A 21,796-nucleotide genomic window follows, 5' to 3' on the forward strand; every position below is an offset into this window, starting at 1 on the left:
CTAACTGAATTTAAATATCATGTAATTTCCAGGAAAATAACACTTAGTTGATAGTAGGGACAAACACTTCTTGTTACTACAAGTTGTTTTTTTACTATGTGTTTATTCATTGTGTTAAAAAAAAAAAAAAAAAAACCTAACCATTCCCAGATACAAAAGAACGAGAACAGAGATTTGAAATAGGCACCAAAGACTTAATACTTTCAGCCTCAGAAACTTACTAAGTTTTAGTTTTTAAAGTATCATGGCTTTTGACAATAAAAAAAAAAAAAACAGCAAATATTTTTCAAAATTCAAGTGAACAGTGAAACTGTTGTATAATTACCATTAAGAACTTAGAGAATTTATTATTTTTCAAGCCTGGTGAAAAGGTATTTGCTGAGCAAGACTGGAGTTTGATTCCTAGAATATACATAAGGTGTAAGAAGGTTGTCCTCTGACCTCCAAACACACCCAGAGCACAAGCTCCTAGCCCCTAATAAATAATGTTTAAAGATTTAAACTTCAACTACTGTGAAGGAAATTCAGACAGGAAAATCCCATAGATGAGTTGCTCTAGTCTACACAATGGTGTACTGTGTGAAAAGGAAGGAAGAAAAGGAGGGAAATGCCTACAGACTATAACTAATGGGAATACACCAGAGAATAGGAAAAGACCACTCTACAGATCCATTCATAAGACCCTTGCAGATGTGAGCTTAATATTAACATACTAATTGATTATACAAAATTGGATAAAGCTAAATAATTTATCCAAAATAATTCAGAAAAGGAAAGGTACAAGGCAAAAGGTTCAGCTCTATGTTTAGAGGTGTTATGGTTGGGCATTGCATATATCTTGCATATATCTGCAACTTTCAAAAATAAATAGCTGAAATGGTACAGTGACAACATCAGATAGAGATGATGCATGCATCAAGGGATCTTACTGAAAAATCAGGATTCTTACCAATCAATTAAAACAAAAGAACTGTAACAACCATTTTGTAAGTTATGAATATTACTTTCAATGAATATACCACTTACAGGACATTAACAAAATCACTGTTTTAAAAAATTCAGAAATCAGAAAATATACTATTAAATAATCCAAAATCTGAAAACTTCTAAATACCCAACATCCAATCTATGCAATCATTGCTTTGTAGAGCCATATTTTACTTACATTTTCCATATAGTTTGGTTTAAAGCCCTCCTGCTGTCTCCTCAGTTCCTCCTGCTCTCTGTGTCGGATCATTTCTTCTTCACGACGACGATGTTCCTCTTCATGTCTGAAAACATTTTTTAACAAGTCTCAGCACTATGACATTTGAGCCACTAGGTACTTCATTCATGGAAGAAGAAAAAAAAGAAAACTAATATAACTTCTGTAAATTATATATGCCAAATTTGTGGCTAAACACATCCTTGATTTCACCTATTTTGTTACAAGCCTCCAAATCAAAGAACAACTACGGACCCACAGTCACACGTACTAAGCTTCTATCAAGGAACTCCACCCAACTTGGTAAGTAACACAGCCTTGTGCTCTCCTCAGTGGGGAACTGAGACACAGGACCACAATGGAAGTCTAGCATGGACTAGCATGGAGGTGTCTGAATATCAAGGACAAGAGATGTAATGTAGTTCAGTGGTAGAAGACTGGTCTAGCACGTGCAAAGAATGAACCAAGATGGGAGGATAGAAGAGGGAAGGAAAAAGGAGAAGGGAATAGTCTGGAATCTATAACCAGCATAGAAAAATTCAGACATTCACAGATGGGAAGAAGGGAAAACAGTGGGAATACAATTGCAACAAGAAAGGGTAATGGAGGGGCTGGAGAGATGGCTCAGAGGTGAAAAGCACTGGACTGCTCTTCCAGAAGTACTGAGTTCAATTCCCAGGAATCACATGATGATGTCTCTCACATTGGTTAATGAATAAAGCACTGTTCGACCAATGAGGCAGAAAGATAGGTGGGTCTAGGAGTCGAGGAGGATTCTGGGAAATGTAGTAAATCTTGTGATCCAGGCAGGAAGTGACATAGCAGGCAGACTCATAATATAAGCAGGAACAAAGGAAATTATCCTCTTCCTCTTCCTTCTCCTCTCTGTGGAGCCGCCATGTGATCCCAGGAAGACAGGACGAATCCCACCAGCATCTTCCATAAGGTAAGTCTTTTGATTATGATTAATAATTAAGACTAAGCTAGCAAATGAGAAATCCTAGTCATTGGCCAGCAGCATTGTACTTAATATAAGTCCCTGTGTATTATTTGGGGCAGTAACTCAGCAGGCAGAACTCAGACAGCTTGGTGTAAAGACTTATCGTTACAAAATGGCTCAAAACCATTTATAATGAGATCTGGTGCCCTCTTCTGGCCTGCAGGCATACATGCAAGCAGAAACTAGATATCAAGACCTAACGTAGTTATTACTATTTTGTCCTTTTCAAGAAACATTTACAGTGTATATAGAGAGAGGTCAGCAGTTAAGAGCATCTGATGCTCTTACAGTGGACCCAAGTTCGGCTCTCAGCACCTACAGACTAGCTCACAACCATCTCTAACTTCAGTTAGAGGGGATCCCACACCAGCTTCTGACCTCCACAGGCACCAGGTATACATGTGGCTCACATACATACATACATACATGCATGCATGCAAGCAAGCAAAATACTAAAACACATAAAATTACATACACGCAAATAGCACTGGCAAGGTTCCCTCTATGTAGCCCTGACTGTCCGGGAACTTGCTCTGAGACCAGACTGAGATCAAACTCAAGGAAATCAGATTGCCTCTACTTCCTGAGTGCTGGAATTAAAGACATCTACCACCCAGCTACAAAACATTTTTTAAAAAGAAAAATATTTGAGGCTGGAGAGATGACTCATTAGCACTGGCTACTCTTCCAGAGGTCCTGAGTTCAATTCCCAGCAACTACATGGTGGTTCACAACTACCTGTAATGAGATCTGGTGCCCCCTTCTGGCCTGCAGGCATACATGCAAGCAGAACACTATATACATAATAAATAAATCTTTAAAAAATATATCTTGGGAAACCTGCATAAGATCAAACTAGACTTCCTTAATATAAGTGACAATGGTGTGACTGGGACAATATATGAAACCACTGGCAGTGGGTACAAGATCTAACACTAATGCACAAACTGACTTAGTGGAGCCCATTCTATAGAGATACCTTGCTCAGCCCAAACACAGGAGTGTGGGGATAGAAAGGTGCCTTGGTCCTAACTCAACAAGATGACTGGACAGACTTAGTAGACTTCCTAGAGGAGGTCTTACTCTATCCAAGGAGCAGATGGGAGGAAGTGGGGCGTGGAGGGTTTGGAATGAAAGGAGGGAAGGAGGGAGGGGGAACTGGACACTCACGCACGCACACGCGCAAGCGAGTAAGAGTAAACTTGCAGGCTAGGAAGCGGCATTCAAAAGCTCTTATCCAGAAGTACCACAACCCTTCTAGGTTATTTAGATAGCACTCATCTTCTAACTTTATTTGCATACCATAGCTTCCTTCCTTCCTTCTTCACTCCCTCCCTTCGTTCTTTCCTTCCTTCCCACCGGTTCTATGTAGAACACGCTGGGAAAGGAGTCCAATCTTTTACTGTTTTCTCTTTATGTGAATTAATCTTTTTTAATATTTATTACATCTTATTTACATCTTATTACATCTTATTTACAGCACTCGGAGCAAAACAGAAAAAGTAAAAATTCCTAAAAGCGCCCCCCCCCAAAAAAAGGAAAAATATTCTACTTAAAAAAAAAAAAGTGGTAGTGATGGCACGCACCTTTAATCCCAGCACCCCAGCACTCAGGAGGCAGAGGCACATGGACCTCTATGAGTTCAAGGCCAGCCTCCTCTACAGAGATTTCCAGGACAGTCAAAGCTACACAGGAAAACCCTGTCTGGGGGGTGGGTGGAGTATTTATTTAGTCAAGTGTGGTGACACACATCTTTAATCCTAGCACTTGGAAAGCAGAGCCAGGCAAAATGAGTCCAACATAGCCAGGGCTATACAAAGCAAACAAAAATGTTAGTTATTACTTTATGTGTAGGAGTGCTTGCCTGTGTTTGTGTGTATTATGTGTATAGATATATACCATATGCATGCCTGCAAAGGCCAAAGAAGGGTATCAGATACCTTGAACCACCATGTCAGTGCTAGTAGCTGATCCCAGGATCTCTGCGTAGTAGGACATGGTTGCTAACCACCGAACAACCTCTGCAGCCCACTTTGACTTCTTTGTAAACTGAGGGCCACTGAGTCTGTTCAAGATGTGAAAGTGCTTTCCTCCTATGACCTGATGACTTATTTATCATGATTAATCCCTGGACCTCATTTATGATGAAAACAGAAAACTCCAACAACTTATCCACTAACCTCTAAAAGTTCATCATGGCAAGTTACACACATACCATTCATTCACCCTCCCTCCCCCCCCCTCTCTCTCTCTCTCTCTCTCTCTCTCTCTCTCTCTATCTCTCATTTTAAAGAGCTCTGATTATTTTGTAGATTATCCTTCAATTTACAATGATCTAGTTTTTTCTCCTGACAAGAATGAGGTTATGCATATTTGGTAAGAATGTCAGAGAAGGTTGGTGGTGGAAGTGCCAACTTGTACAACCACTTTGGAAATCAGTATGGCGACTCCTCAGGAAAATGGGAATCAGTCTACCACAAGATCCAGCAATTCCACTCCTAGACATATACCCAAAAGATGCACATTCATACAAGGACATCTGTTCAAAGATGTTCATAGCAGCATTATTTGTAATAGCCAGAAACTGGAAGCAGCCTAGATGCCCCTCTACTGAAGAATGGATAGAGAAAATGTGGTACATTTACACAATGGAGTACTACTCAGCAGAAAAAAACAATGGAATCTTGAAATTTGCTGGAAAATGGATGGATCTAGAAGAAACCATTCTGGGTGGGTAACCCAATCACAAAAGACAAACATGATATGTACTCACTCATATGTGGATTTTAGACATAGATTAAGGGATTACCAGCCTACAATCCACACTGCCAGTGATACTGGTGAACAAAGAAGACCCTAAAAGAGACAAACTTTGTCCCCTGGAGAAGGGGAAAGGGTCACCATCCCCTGAGCAAATTGAGAACATGGGAAGAGGGGGGAGGAAGCTATGAGAGTGAGAAGGGAAGAAAAGGAAGGATGCAGAGGTCATGAGGAAGCAGAAATTTTGAGTCAGGTGTAGATTAGAAGAAAGGACATTTGACAGGTAGGATTTTAGTTGGGGGGTTGGTAGAGGAGGAAGGGAGGGAGAAGGGAACTGGGATCGTCATGTAATTCAATCTTGTTTGTAATTCAAATATAAAAAAATGTCAGAAGATAATCATATATATATATATATGTATACACACACACACACACATATATATATATATATATATATATATATATATATATATATACATACATACACTTACTGAGAAATATCAACAGAAGCATATGAACTGTCTCATTCAGATAATAGAAAATGTTGACACTTAGTTATAGTGCTATCTATTAGGTATCTCTACTTTAAATTTACTATTTTCCCATTTGACCTTAATACAAAACTTTTTAAGTATATGTATTGAATGTCTATGCATGGGTATATGAGTGCAGATGCCCAAGAAGGACAGAACATTCCATTCCCCTCTCAAGCTAGAGGCTTTGAATTGCCTAATGTGGGTGGGTGGGTGGGTGCTGGAAATCAATCTGGAGTCTTCTGCAGAGCAGTATACTCAGGCCACAGACAGCCCAGCACTTAAGAGCACTGGCCACTCTTTCAGAAAACCAGTCCCAACAACAACATGGCAAGCAACCATTTGTAAATCCAGTCCCAAAGAGTTTGATTCCCTCTTCTTGCATCTAATGGCATTCCATGAATACATATGGTACATAAACATGTAGGCAAAACGCCCATACACATTACATAAATAAAAATCTTAAAAATGATTTTTAAAAGAAATGTTAAAGAGAGCAGTACACACTCTTCACCACTGAGACATCTCTGGAACACTCATACAATTAAAATAATTATTTTTAAATGTATAGCTGTGCACCACAGGCATGCAGTGCCTGAAGAGGTCAGAAAAGGAAACTGGATACTCTATAACCAAAGTTATAGATGGCTGTTAGCTGCCACTTAGGTGTCAGAAAGGAACCTGGGTCCTCTGAAAGAGCAGCCAGTACTTTAAACCTCTGAGCCATATATCCAGCACCCACCACCTAAACTGTTAATGATGTAAATTTTATTTGTATTAACACTATGCAAAAGTCCTGTTGTTCAAGGTTTGCCCACTATCATATAATATCAATAAATATCTTCTGGATAGGTTAAGGGAAACCTGGACTGTCAGTCATAGGAAGATTGAAGCAAAAACAAAAATTGTCTTTACTATACTTAATATACTATTTACTTATCGGTGACTTAATCCCTTTTCTATTTTTTTTTTTTTAATTTCAGAAATTCTAGTGCAAAGAGCTGCTCTTTTTCCATTATGCATTTAACTGTCCAATACTTTTAGCAGTATGGAACTTATAGGAATTTTGTTCTATGGTTTGAAAAATAGTGAATGATCTTAGTGTCTGTCTCAAGTAGTCTACCTTTCTCCTTCCTTTTGGTGAAACTGTTGGCCATGAGAAGCTCTGTCCATTTGTTTGTTTCCAGATTCTGCTGACATAATCTACCCTTGTTTTCAGTACTTCCTTACCATTGATAAGACTTATTCAAAAACCCTAGCTTGTTTTATTATGGAATAAATGGCACCTACAAGAATGTAGAAAGTAGGTGTGTTCACTGTTGTTGACATACTGCTTCTAGGGATACTCAGTGAATAGTGCCATTAATCATCAGTTTGAACACATGCTTATACTTCTGCATATACCTATCAATACTAAAACCCTCTAACCTTAGCCAGGCAGTGGTGGCGTACACCTTTAATCCCAGCACTTGGGAGGCAGAGGCAGGCAGATCTCTTCTGAGTTCAAGGCCAGCCTGGTCTACTTAGTGAGTTCCAGAACAGCCTCCAAAACTACAGAGAATACAGAGAAACCATGACTCGAAAAACCTAAAACAAAACAAACAAACAAAAACTCTGACCTCACAATAATGAGCGAGTCTAACCCAGCATACAGCATTTATCTTCTTTCTCCATTCTCCAACAGTGAGAAACCTAGGGCTCATACTACAGGTCCTAAAACGTTCACTTAATAAAAATATACAATGCTAGGTGTGAGAATATACACCTATAATCTCAGCACTCAAAAAATTGAAACAGGTAAGACAGCCTGTAGTGTAGACTCTACACATTAAAATGTGCGTGCCCTCCGCCGACACACACCCACAGAGAGTACCAAAAAAAAAAAAAAAAAAAAAAAAAAAGGAGAGCAGAAGTGCTAATCTATACCTTTAAAACTAGATTACAGAATAATGTATGGCTTCTTGTGCCATACATACATACATGTGTGTGTAACTTTGTTTTTTGAGAGCAGTCTGTATTTTCTTTTCTTTTTTCGTCTTTCGAGTCTCCTAAGAAAAATGAGTGGCAGACTGTATTCCCAAATAGTTTCCTCCACACCCAAAGCTACAACAATCTACTGTCAACGTGTCCACTAGAGTAAGACATTTATTAAAATTCATGAACCCCAATGACACATCATCATCCAGAGTTCAATGTATCTGTTACGGTTCAGTTTTGGTGTGCATGCTGTAGGTTTGAAAAAAGATAAAATGTACTATCACACAAAAGTTTTATTTATTTCCCTACAAATCTGATTTCCTGAAGAGATGACTCAGAGGTTAGAAGTACTTGCTGCTTTTGTGGAGGACCTGGGTCCCCAGAACCCACATGGAGGCTTACAACCACCTCTAACTCCAGTTCTGGGGAATCTAATGTTTGTTTCTGGCTTGCACTGTATACATGCAGGCACTCTCATAAATAATCTTTAAAAAAATTTCCCACATCTTCGTCTCCACTCATTAACCTTTGACAAGCACTGACCTTCCCAACTACCTAGCTTGCTATTTCCATAGTACTGCTATTGGAGTCATATAATACCTGGTCTTTTCAGAGTGTGTTCCTTTTTTTGTTTTTTTGTTTTTGGAGGAAGGGTTTCTCTGTATTGCTCTGCAACCTGTCCTGGCACTCACTCTGTAGACCAGGCTGGCCTGGAACCTTGAACTCACAGAGATCCGCCTGCCTTTGCCTCTCAAAGGGGTGGGATTAAAGGGGTGTACCACCAACTCCCAGCTCAGACTGTGTTCTTTTTTTCTTCTTTTTTTTTTTATTAGCAAGAAAATTATTTTACATGTGTGTCCTGGTCCTTCTCCCTCCCCTCATCCCCTGCCCCCCCCCCAACTAACGCCCTACCCAACCCATACCCTTTCTGCTCCCCAGGAAGGATGAAGCCTTGCATAGGGGGTCTTCAAAGTCTGCCATAGTCTTTGGGATAGGGCCTAGGCCAACCCCCTTGTGAATAGGCTCAGGGAGTATCCCTCCATGTGGGATGGGCTCCTAAAGTCCATTCCTATGGTAGCGTTAAGTACTGATCCACTACAAGAGGCCCCATAGACTTCCAAGGTCTCCTCACTACACCCGCATTCAGGGGATCTATATCAGTCCCTTTGCTCATCAGTCCTCCTTCTCTGCATCTGGATTTCAGTTCAGTTCAAGGTTTAGCTGTGGGTGTCTGCTGCTACTTCCACCAGCTTCTGGATGAGGGCTATGCGATGTCATAAGAATTAGTCATCAATGTCATTATCAGGAGAAGGCATTTAAGGTAGCCTCTCTTCTGTTGCTTAGATTGTGAGTTGGTCTCATCTTTGTAGCTCTCCAGACATTTCCCTAGTGCCTGATTTCTCTTTAAACCTAAAATGTCTCCCTCTATTATATTATCTCTTATCTTGCTCTCTTCTGTTCTTCCCCCAAACTCAAATTCCCTGCACCATCATGTCTTCCCCACCCCTCCTCTTCTCCCCTTCTCATTCTCCTAGTTCCCTCCTCTCTCCCCCCATGAAGACTGTGTGCTTTTACTTAATAAGGACGTAACATCCCTTCCGCCTGTCTCGAAAATTAAAAAAAAAAAAAAAAAATCCCTTCTCCTTACTCAATACTTTATTTCTCTACACTGCATATTCTATTGTCTACAAATTTCAGCTTAAGTTCATTCTTTTTCAAGGACAGCTGCAGCTACATAATATGTTCAAGACCAGCTTGGGCTATGTTTGATACCACCCTGGACTACAGGAGACCTTGTTTCAAACCAACCAAACAAACAAAAGATTATTTAGGTTCCTTATCACTTTTCACTGTGACTATGTTATTCAGTTCTATCAGATTCAGGTGTTATATTTTGTTACAATTAGGGTTTTCTCCATACTCTATTTGTTTTTGCTTTGTTGTCTTCTTTGCTGGGGTACAGGGTGGAGCAGTATTTATAAGACACATCACTATGCAAAAAGCCTACCTGACGCCAGGTGATGGTGATGCACACCTTTAGTCCTAGCACTCAGGAGGCAGAAACAGGCAGATTTCTGTGAGTTTGAGACCAGTCTGGTCTACAAGAGCTAGTTCCAGGACAGCCTCCAAAGAGAAACCCTGTCTCGAAAAACCAAATTAAAAGAAAAAAGAAGTTCTCAGCTTCTCAGCCTGGTGATGATCTTTTGCCTGCATGTATGTCTATGTGAAGTTATAGGAGCCCCTGGAACTGGATTTACACAGTTGTGAGCTCCCATGTGGGTACTGAACTTGTGTACTCTGGAAGAACAACTATTGCTCTTAACTGCTGAGCTATCTCTCTGGCCCCTTACAACTTTTATATGGTAATTTGAAAACATAAAAAAATTCTAAACAAAAATTTCAAGCTTGTTTCATCTATCACAGCTTTGTTGAAAACATAAACTTATGCTTTTTGAAGCTTAGAAGGCTACCTGATTTTAATGTCCATGCCCTAAGCAGGGCATGTGGCTCAGTTGGTAAAGAATCTATCTACCACACAAGAGCCCAGGCACTGCATAAAAATGAGCACAGTGGCATTTGGGGAAAGTAAGGCTGGAAGTTCTCAACTTTGAGGCCAACCTGGTAAACAACAGCAGTGACAAGCCAGTTCAGGTTACATAGTGAAAGCCTGTTTCAAAACAAAAGCAAGCAAAACAGCAATCTAAATGTATCTGTCTCAGGCAAACAGTCTGGCAAATTACTGAGCATTTTTACAATAAATATATGCAATACTTAACTCCAAGGTATATGAAATCAAAGTTCCCTTAACCAGGTAAAGAATAACAATTGTACTTTGGACCCAAATTTTCTTCTATATTTTTACAACTTGTAATGAATGAATGAATAAGGGAATTTATCAACAAAACATACAATGAAATGTATTTGTTACATATTAATTTACCTCAGCTGTATTTGCTTCCGTTTCTGCAATTCTTGGTTTCTAAGTTCTTCCAAACGTCTGAGTTCTTCTTGACGTCTCATTAGATCTATAAAATATTACTACATATTAGTATTTTTTAACCTTCCTTTTCTGTGTTTTCACATCCAAAAGTGGAATGTTTAGTACTGGCACATATAAGAACTAAGGAAATATTGGTTCTACTGTTTTCTTACTACTTTGTTTCAAGGATTTATTTTTATTTTATATGCATGAATGTTTTGCCTACAAGTATGTGTGCCAGAAGAGGGCATTAGATCCCCTGGAACTGGAGGTACAGACAGCTGTAGGTACTAGTCCTCTGAAGAGCAAGCAGTGTGCTTCATTGCTAAGATGTCTCTCCAGCTACCTCTTTTTTATTTTTAAATCTTAAATTTTTATGGGTTTTTTTTTTTTGAGATAGGGTCAAAAAGCCTATCACAGTGTTTACCTAAAACCATGGGAAAACATAGGTATTTACATTACACTTCATAAATTGTATAATTCATAATTAGTTACAAAATAGCATAGAAAAAATTTATGATTGGGGGTCACCAAAGCATGACTATTAAAGTGTCACAGTATTAAGAAAGTTGAGAATAGGCTGGGCAGTGGTGCCACATGCCTTTAATCCCAGCACTTGGGAGGCAGAGGCAGGTGGATCTCAGTGAGTTCAAAGCCAGCCTGGTCTACAAAGCAAGTTCTAGAACAGCCAGAACTGTTACACAGAGAAACACTGTCCAATGGGGGGGGGGGTTGAGAATTATGCCCTAGACTAACCTAGAACTCACTATGCAACCAAAAGTGGTTTCAATCACTGCAATCCACCTTCTCTAGCTTCAAAGGTGCTGAGATTAAACACATGAGCAACTCTATCTGGTTGCTCTGAGATAATGCTTTGATACACTATGCAATCTTGTCCAACCTAAGCTTGGGATCCTCCTGCTTCCCTGTCCAAAGTTCTGGAACTAATTACAAGCATGCAATACCACATGCAACTTCTATGCCTCTTTAAAGAAATCAATGAAGAATGAGCATCACACAGTCAAATGATGATCATAGAGTGATACCTAAGCCAACCTATTTAAAATAGGGTTAACACTTTTATAAAAGCATGGTGTGGTGGTACACCTTTAATCCCAGCAGGTGGATCTCTGGGAGTTTCAGGCAGCCAGAGCTACAAAAAAACAGAGAGACCCTGTCTCAAGAAGAAAGGGAAGGGAAAGAAGGAAAAGAAGGGGAAGGAAAGAAAAAGAAAAGAAAAAACAGAAAGGAAGGAAGGAACAAACGAAGGAAGGAAGGAAGGAAGGAAGGAGGATTGCTGTATAAGAGAATTATGATTGGAGAACATTACATCAACTGGACACTTGGGAGGCAGAGGCAAAAGGATCTCTGTGAGTTCGAGGCCAGACTAGTCTACATAATGAGTTCCAAACCAATCAGTACTACATAGTGAGATCCTATCTCAAAAAAAAAAAATAATGAAAGTAAGTAAAACATAAGTGTATAACATAAGTGTATATACATACAAAACCACAGAGAAAAATCAAAGAATTGAACTGGAGACATGGCTCAGTTTACAAGTGTAGCATACACTGCTCTTGCACAGGCAATGAGTTCTATTCCCGGTAACCACATGGAAAATAAGAAACTCTGTAACTCCTCTCCCAGAGGACCCAACATCCTCTTCAGGAATCCTTGGGCACTAATGGACTTAGTGCACAGACATACATGCAGACAAATCACCCACACACATAAAAATCTTAAAAACTAGCCAGAGGGTGGTAGCACACACATTTAGTCCCAGAACTCAGGAGGCAAAGGCAGAAAAATCTACATGAATTGGAGACCAGCCTGGCATAAAGAGCAAGTTCCACGACAGCCAGGACTACACAGAGAAAACCCTGTCTTGAAAAAACCAAACCCATGCCTCCCCCACAAAAAAAGGTAAAACGTAGAAATTGTCTCCTACATTAATAATGGAAACCATATGGAAAACAAGTTCAGTTTGTAGTCCTAAGCTCTAAATAGGCTATGGCAGGCAGGGAAAAAAAAGGCTTGAGTCCAAAAACTGGAACTCATGAATGCAGAGGTAGCCTGGACAACAGTGCGACTCTATTAAAAACAAAAACAAAGTCAAGTACTATATTTTATCTTAATAGAAATGAGAATTTACCAAAAGGATTTAGAGATCAGTCATCAATGTTTTCTATTTTTCTTGTGATGGGGAGGAGTGTTTGATACAGGATCTTATAAAATACAAGCCAAACTTGGAATCACTAAATGTAGCAGGCAATAAACTTGAACTCCTGATCCTCCAGGCTCTGTGTGTCAAATGTTGGGAATACAGGGATATAACAACACACATTGGTGAACATTTATTATACCAGGCATATCAGTGAATACCTAGACTGCAAAAGTTCAAGTTTGTCCTGCACTACACAATTAAGTTTAAGGTAAGCCTGGGCTTCAGAGACTGTCCCCATCTCAAAAAATTTAAGGAAACACAAAAGCCAAAACTCTAAAAGAAAAAAAAAAAAAAAAAGTGGGAAAAGGGGGGGAGAATAGTGATGACATAATTCCAGCATTTGGAGTTGGAGTGCCAAGGTCATCCTCTGGTACATAGTTAGAAATTCAAAGTCATCTTGAATTACAAGACAAGTGGATTTAAAGGGGGGGGGGGGAGCTAAAAGCTGGGGAGCGGTGGTGCACACCTTAAGTCCTAGCACTTAGGAGGTAGAGGCAGGCAGAATTCAGACCAGTCTGGTCTATTGAGTGAGTTCCAGGACAACCAGAAATCCTGTCTCAAAAATGAGGGAAAAAAACAAAACCAAAACAAACAGGGTTAGGAAGATGGATTAGCATTTAAGAGCCCAAGATTGATTCCCAGCACCCACACAGCAGCCCTAAAGCATGTGTAACTCCAGTCCTAGTGGATCTGACATCTTCTGTCCTCTGATAACAACACTGCATGAACATGGCTCACACACACACACATTCAGGGAAACACTCAATACACATGAAATAAAAATAAATAATATCTCAAAAGTAATCTAAAATATAAAAGCCAAAAAAACAAAAAGACTCCGAAGAAAAGGAAGAAATGAGTAACAACCAAAAGAAAGCCACAAATCAACAAAGAGGAAAAGGAGGCTTCTAAAATATCTTTTTAAGCAGCTCATCTTATTGTCAGCTATGTGGCTCCCAGATGAAAGTAAATTATTCCTATTAAGACTGCTCTTGAGGCTGGAGAGGTGGTTCAGGGGTTAAAATCATTGCCTATTCTACCAGAAGTCCTAAGTTCAATTCCCACCAACCATATGGTGGCTCACAACCATCTGTAATGAGATCTGGTGCCCTCTTCTGGCCTGCAGGCATACCTGCATGCAAAACTGTGTATGTTGATAAATAAGTTGGGCGATGGTGGCCCATGCCTTTAGTCCCAGCAATCGGGAGGCACAGACAGGTGGTTATCTGTGAGCTCAAGACCAGCCTGGTCTACAAGAGCTAATTCCAGGACAGCCTCCAAAGTCAGAGAAACCCTGTCTCAAAAAACCAAATAAATAAATAAACAAATAAATAAATAAATGAATAAAAGACTGTCTTGAAGCTGGACAGTGGTGGTGCATGCCTTTTAATCCCAGCACTTGGAAGGCAGAGGCAGGCAAATCTCCAAGTTAGGGCCAGCCTGGTCTATAGAGTGAGTTCAGCCAGGGATACACAGAGAAACCCTGTCTTGAGAAAGAAAAAAAAAAAAAAAAAAAAAGACTCTTGGGGGCTAGAAAGATAGCTCAGAAGTTAAGAACAGTGAGTGCTGGCTGCTCTTCCAGAGAACCCTAGGTTTGATTTTCAGCAAGCACCTAGGCCCCAGCACTATTCAGCTTATTACCATCAGTTACTCCAATTCCAGAAGATCCAACACTCTCTTCTGGCTTCCAAGGCAACAGGCATAATGTATGTTACAAAGACATACATGAAGGCAAAATATATACATCTCTCAAAAAAAAGAAAGAAAGAAAAAACCCAAAAACTTTCATTTAAAGATTGCTCTTAAAAACTGAGTTATCACCGAGCGTTGGTGGCGCAAGCCTTTAATCCCAGCACTCCGGAGGCAGAGGCAGGAGGATCTCTGTGAGTTCGAGGCCAGCCTGGTCTCCAGAGCGAGTGCCAGGATAGGCTCCAAAGCTACACAGAGAAACCCTGTCTTGAAAAACCAAAAAAACTAAAATAAATAGACAGATAGATAAAAACTGAGTTATCGGTTTAATAAGACTCTATTCTTTCTGAATCCCCATATCAATCTGAACACATCAATCTTTTTCTTCTCTAACAGGTTATCCATCTGGTATTCCTTCCTTCCTCCCTAACCTTGAGGTCCAACTTTGGAATGGATCCACAGCCTGTGTATTTTTTTAAAAAAAAGAACTCTACCATTCAAAAAAAAATCATAGCTCCTACCGGGCTGTGTTGGCACACACTTTTAGTCCCAGCACTAATTAGGCAGAGGCAGGCCTCTCTCTGTGAGTTCAAGGTCAGCCAGGTCTACAAAGTGAGTTCCAGGACAGGCTCAAAAGCTACATAGAGAAACCAAAACAAAACAAAAAGAAAAAGAAAGAAAAGAAAAACGAAAAGACTCTGTCTTTAAAACAACCACAAAAGTTCTCATGGAAAAATTTTAACCAATATATTGAGTTATAACTCTTGTTTCTTCAACTCCTAATTGGCAAGTGTATACTAATATACAGCACTTGGAAGGCAGAGACAAGCATAACTGTAAAGTCAAGGCCAGCCAGATCTACATAGAAAGATCTTATCTCCAGAAACAGAACAACAAAACACTAATACATATCTTTTACCTTGCCTCATTAGCATTAATTGGTGTTCATGTCTAGCTGCTTCCATCTCTGCCTCCAGTTTCTCTTTGGCTTCTCTGATGTTTCTATCAACCTGTTCTCGTTGCTGCTTTTCCATTTCATCAAGAGCCTTCCATCGAGATGCATATTCAAATTCAAATGTCCCAGGTTGAGCAAACCGTGGTGGCTGTTCTCTTTCCCTATATTAAAGTTAAAAACATACAAACATGTATACTGAAAAAGTAAACAACAAAGAATATAACAACTATCACTTAGTGGACATTTATAATATTTATGGTCTGAACAATGAGGCATTCTACAATGTCTCATGAAAGTCTCATGAAAGATTCTATACACATGAATTTATGAAACTTCCCAAAAGCACCCAACTAATAAATAAACCATGAATCAAACTTACAAAATATAGTGCTCTAACATATGTTATTATTACTACCTCCCATAAAGACTTTCTTGTTGGGGGCTGGAGAGATGGCTCAGCTGTTAAGAGCACTGAGTGTTCTTCCAGAGGTCCTGAGTTTAATTCCTAGCAGCCACATGGTGGCTCACAACCACCTTGAATGAGATCTGGTGCCCTCTGCTGGCATGCAGGCAGAACACTGTGTACATAATAAATAAAATCTTTACAAACAAACAAACAAAAAAAAAAAAAAACGCCAGGCTTTGGTGGGTGTTGGTGGCTCAAACCTTTAATCCCAGCACTCGGGAGGCAGAAGCAGGTGGATCTCTGTGAGTTCGAGGCCAGAGGCCAGCCTGGTCTCCAGAGTGAGTGCCAGGACAGGCTCCAAAGCTACACAGAGAAACCCCGTCTCGGAAAAAAAAAAACAAAAAACAAAATAAAACTTGTTTTCTTATGTACCAAGTTAAGTAGCTGGATTAAAGAAAACAAACTGACTCACTCTACCTGTAGTTATATATTTAACAGCCATGCCATTATAAGACATCATTATCAGTCAACTGCTTCATCTCATATATAATAAAATTCCTATTATGTAATTTATGGCACAATTATGTATACACATATTTTCAAAAGTCAAGTAATAAATGAGCAAACAAATGACTACATGAAAAATAAAAATGGGCTGAGGGTAGTGGTGCATGCCTTTAATCCTAGCACTCAGGAGGCAGAGCCAAGAGGATCTGTATGAGTTCAAGGCCAGCCTGATCAATAAAGTGAGACACTGCCTCAAAAAAAAAAAAAAAAAAGAGCTATGAGTACATCTGAAATTCAAATAGTTTTCAATATTCTCAACTACAAGCAGTTTCTGTTAAAAGTATTAATAGTAGGCAGGGAAGTGGTGGCACATAGCACTGGGGAGGCAGAGGCAGGCTGATCTCTGTGAGTTCGAGACCAGGTTGGTCTACAAGTGCTAGTTCCAGGACAGCCTCCAAAGCCACAGAAAAACCCTATCTCAACCTCCCCCCACCAAAAAAAAGCAATATACCTAATAACACATCTAAAATATCTTTATTAATCAAATCTTACTTATGGTATTGTTGAGTTTTCTGCATTAGCTTCTCTGGTAAGCCATCTTCATCATCGAACTGCTCCATGGGTTCTACAATGACTGGACGAGGTGTTCTAGATAAGTATAAAGGCATTAATAAAAATTAATTTCAAGACTACAATTAACATTTTCTCCTAAAATCTATAATAAAAATATTAACTTGAAAAAAGTCACTCTTTACAAAATGTCTAAGAATCATGAATATTCATAGATTAAAAATAAAGCATGGTGGCATACACCTATAATCCCAGTACTAGGAAGGCAGAGACAGAAGGATCTTTGAATTTGAGACCAGCCTAGTCCACATAATGAGTTTCATGACAGCCAGAGTTATACAGTGAGACACTGCTACAAAATTAATTAATGTTTAACATCTGGGTCAAAATATGTAGGCATGGTAGCTGTGTTGGTTAGTTATTTTGTCAACTTGACACAAGCTGGAGTCATCTATAGTGGTTTAAAGGAGAAAAATCCCATACAGTCTTGGGGATTTGAATACTTGGTTCCTAGCTAATAGTACTGTTTGGAGCAGCTTGGGAGGTATGGCCTTGCAAGAAGTAGGTGAATGAGGAGCTTTGAGAGTTAACAACTTGCCCAATTCTCAGTTTGCTCTCTCTGCTTTATGCTTGCAGTTCAAGATGTTAAGCTTCTTGCTCAAGCAGCTCACTTCAGCCTTCTTCACTGGACTCAGTTCCCTCAGAAACTTTTTCTAAGTCACCTTGGTCATAAGTGTTTTATCACAGCAATAGAAAAGTAACTAATACAGAATCTCAACTAAGAAAATATCATTAGACTATATGGACAAGCCTGTGGGGCATTTCTTGATTATGTGCAAGAGCCCAGCCCACAGTGGGTAGCCACCCCTGGGCAGGTGGTCTTGGTATAAATAAAGAAGCAAACTGAATAAACTAAGAGCAAAAGTAAAGAGTACTCCTCTATGGCCTCTACTTCAGTTCCTGTCTCAAGTTCCTTCCCTGACTTCTTCTTATGATGGACAATTATAAGCTGAAATAAAACTTTTCTCCCCAAACTGCTTTTGATCACAGCTTTTTTATGGAAGCAACAGAAACCAAGCTAAGACAATAGCTTACATCTGTTAATGCCAGCACTACAGAAGCTGGGGCAAGATGAATGCCAGCCTTAGCCACATACATGGTGAGTTCTAGGTCTTCGTGCACCAAAGTGAGATCTTGTCTCAAATAACAAACAATACAACTGGGAAGGAGCTTATAGGTTCAACCTCCAGCACACACATAGGTGTTATCTAATCCATATTATATGCATTTGGCCTCATTATCTCAGTCCTACCACTTCAAACACCCTTATCAGCCTATTTCTCAATCTTCCTGGGTCTAACAGTTTTGTTCAATAGTCTTAATAAATTCCACAGCAACAGCTACAGAAATGGCTCAGAGGTTAAGAGCACTGGCTACTCTTCCAGAAGACTCAGGTTTGGTACCCAGAACCCAAATGGCAGCTCAAAATCAACAACTCCAGTTCTAGGGGATCCAACATCTTCCTCTGCCTTCTCAGCAGTACATACACATGATATATAGGCATCCATAAAGCATCCATATAATAATTTTTTAATTCTACTAGAGGAAACCCTCCCTCACACTCTCCACAATGCTCAATCTTCCTGAATAAAAACATGTTCCCTCTGTTCAAAAAGAATTTTTTTTTTTTTTTTTTTTTTTTTTTGGTTTTTCAAGATAGGGTTTCTCTGTGTAGCTTTGGAGCCTATCCTGGCACTCACTCTGGATACCAGGCTGGCCTCGAACTCACAGAGATCCGCCTGCCTCTGCCTCCTGAGTGCTGGGATTAAAGGTGTGAGCCACCAACGCCTGGCTAAGAAATCTTTTTAAAACTAGCTGAGCAGTGGTGGTACATGCCTTTGATTCCAGCACTTGGGAGACAGAGGCAGAGAGATCTCTGTGAGTTTGAGGCCAGTCTGGTCTACAGAGAGTTCCAGGAGAGCCAGGACTACATAGAGAAACCCTGTCTTAGAAACAAAACAAACAAAAACAAACTCACTGTGGTGGTACAGATATATTATTCTTGTGAGGTAGAGATAGTAGGAGGATGAGGAGTTCGTGTAATCCTTGAGCTAAAGGGCATGTTCTAGGCCAACATGGGCTACATAAGGCCCTGTCCTTGTATCAAATAAGACAAGAAAAAACCAAACATGAGCCTAAAAGCCTAAAATGAAACCTAAATCTCTCTCTCTCTTCCTAATGAACATACCCTGACACACACACACACACACACACACACACACGCGGCTCAGGACACTCAATGAACAAATCAGTAATTGAAGACGGAGAGTCCAGGAAGGATGCTGATAGATATGTCCAGAAACTCACCTTACATTATTATGCTCTTAAGTAAAACAGAAGGGGGAGAGAGTTCATGAGAAGAGTGAAGTAAGCAGAACACATGATAAAATATTAGAATTTTTTTTGTTATCAGCCTACAACCATACAAGCAGTATTAAAACTATGTTGCCACCAAGCGGTAGTGCACGCCTTTAATCCTAGCTCTCAGGAGGCAGAGGCAGGCAAATCTCTATGCATTCCAGGCCATCCTGGTCTACAAAGCTACACAGACAAACACTCTCCAAAAAACAAAAACAAAATAAGGAAGAAAAAAAACTGTATTGCCTTTAGAACAATGATGCTTGAAAAAATACAAGTCAAGCTGTTAACATTTGAGGTGTAACGCTAACTAGACAAAACACATAAAATGGGTTAGAGATAATGCTCAGTTGATAGACTTGCCTTATTATATATAAAACATTGGGTTCCATTCCCTGAACTGAATAAAATTGCACATGGTAATAAGTAAGTGCCTATTAACTCAGCACTCTGGAAGTAGAAGCAGAAGAAACATAAATTCAAAGTCATTTTAAAATACATGGCAAGTGAGCTACAGAAGAGCCCATAAAAAAAAAAAAAAAAAAGTGGAAGGTATGGCTGGAAAATGGCTCAGCAGTTAAGGAGAGCACTGCTTCTCTCCCAAAGAACCCAAGTTGAATTCTTAGTACCCACACGGTGACTCACAACAGAAATCTGACCCTTTTCTGGCTCCACCAGCACCAGGCAGGCACACAGTATCATGCAGAAAAACACTCAAACACATAAAATTAACATTAAATAACTTAAAGAACAAAAAAAGAAGAGTAAGAAGATAGAAAATTATTTCTTTAAAAAACGATTTCTTGTTGGGCAGTGGTGGTGCATGCCTTTAATCCCAAGCACTTGGGAGGCAGAGGCAGGTGAATCTCTGAGTTCAAGGCCAGCCTGGTCTACAAAGTGAGTTCCAGGACAGCCAAGGCTACACAGAGAAACTCTGTCTCAACTCCCCCATACACCAACACCCCACACAAAAAAACATTTTCAGGCTCCAGAAATGGCTTAGCAATTAGGGGTAGTAGCTGCTCATCCAAAGGATCCTGGTTCAATTCCCAACACCCCCATGGCAGCTCAAGGGTCTGTGATTCCAGTTGCAGGGGATCTGATGCCCTCACACAGACATAAATTCAGGCAAAATACCAATGCACATGAAATAAAAAAGTTTCCCACTGGTTACTATGATTTACCTGCAATCCCCAGCATTAGAGACTATGGTGCAGAAGCTATCTCACAATCCATGTTAGCCTGGGCTACAATGAGTCCCAGGGTAAAAGATCTACAAAAAAGCCGGTGTTGGTGGCTCACACCTTTAATCCCAGCACTCGAAAGGCAGAAGCAGGCAGCACTCTGTGAGTTCGAGGCCAGCCTGGTCTACAAAGCGAGTTCCAGGACAGGCTCCAAAACAATACAGAGAAACCCTGTCTAGAAAAACAAACAAACAAATAAATAAATAAATAAAAACTGATCCATACTCACGTTGTTTCAGTAGCAAAAGGACAAACCCATGTCAAAATTCTTTATTTAGATTTTTTTATGTGTATGAGTGTTTTGCTTGTATGTATGTGGGTACACTACATGTATAATTGGTGCCCATGGAGTCAAGAAGATACCAGATTTCCTGGAGCTGGAGTTAGGGATGGTTGTGAGCTGCCATGCAAATTCGAGAACTAACTAAACCTGAGTCTTCTACAAGAGTTGCAAGTGCCCTTACCTGCTGAGCCATCTCTCTAGCCCCATTCACAAAAATTTCACAGGGGACTCAAGAAGGAAAATGTTCTAAGCATCTCTCACAACACATCATACAATTCAGAAATGCAAGGTTAACTAAATGAAGCCAAAGGAAAGAGTAAGTTCAGAAAGAAACGTTAGTTCTGTACTTCAAAACATGTCAGATACAAGATACAAGCCAGGCCTCAAACTCACAGAGATCCTCCTGCCTCAGCCTCCCAAGTGCTGGGATTAACGGCGTGTGGAACACCACCAGAAGGGAGTTATGATTACGTAAGGCTTCTACCACCCCCATTTTCCCACCAAATGCATTGTCAGCAATTTGAAAGGTACTCTGTTATGGAAAATACAAGGTGCAGGGCTCAGTTTAAGTCATAAGGAGGTAGAGATATGATTAGGCAGTTAAGTGAAAGTACTGTTGCTCTTCCAGAGGGCCCTAATTCAATTCCCAAAAACCCCATCAGGTGGCACACTAGCACCAGTAACTCCAGCTACTGCTATTTGAAAATCATTATTTAAAAAATTAAAATGTGAGCCCGGCGTTGGTGGCAGACGCCTTTAATCCCAGCACTCGGGAGGCAGATGCAGGTGGAGCTCTGTGAGTTCGAGGCCAGCCAGCTAGATCTACAAAGTGAGTGAGTTCTAGGACAGGCTCTCAAGTTACAGAGAAACCCTGTCTGGGGCGGAGGACCAAAGTTGTCATTCATGGCTGGTAGTAATGAGGAATGAGAAGTGATATGACCACTTTATAAAATAAGTCAAGAAGCTGAACAATCAGCAATTTATCACCAGACTAGGCATAGAAATGCACACCTATAATAATCCCAGCCACCAGAATGAGTTCAAAG

The 21,796-nt window shown here is 40.0% G+C and overlaps 1 protein-coding gene across 1 annotated transcript in view; it reads right to left on the bottom strand.

The window, feature by feature from the left end:
* Pspc1 (paraspeckle component 1) overlaps positions 1-21,796 on the bottom strand; it is a 54,593-nt gene that overhangs the window by 26,061 nt on the left and 6,736 nt on the right. Inside the window, exons 3-6 of the mRNA XM_027390506.2 lie at positions 16,788-16,883; positions 15,287-15,483; positions 10,416-10,500; positions 1,166-1,271 (exon numbers count right to left, since the gene is read on the bottom strand). Coding sequence (XP_027246307.1) covers positions 1,166-1,271; positions 10,416-10,500; positions 15,287-15,483; positions 16,788-16,883 — 484 coding nt within the window. The remainder of the gene's footprint in view (positions 1-1,165; positions 1,272-10,415; positions 10,501-15,286; positions 15,484-16,787; positions 16,884-21,796) is intronic.

This window comes from Cricetulus griseus (assembly GCF_003668045.3).
Source record: "Cricetulus griseus strain 17A/GY chromosome 1 unlocalized genomic scaffold, alternate assembly CriGri-PICRH-1.0 chr1_1, whole genome shotgun sequence".
NCBI lineage: Eukaryota > Metazoa > Chordata > Mammalia > Rodentia > Cricetidae > Cricetulus > Cricetulus griseus.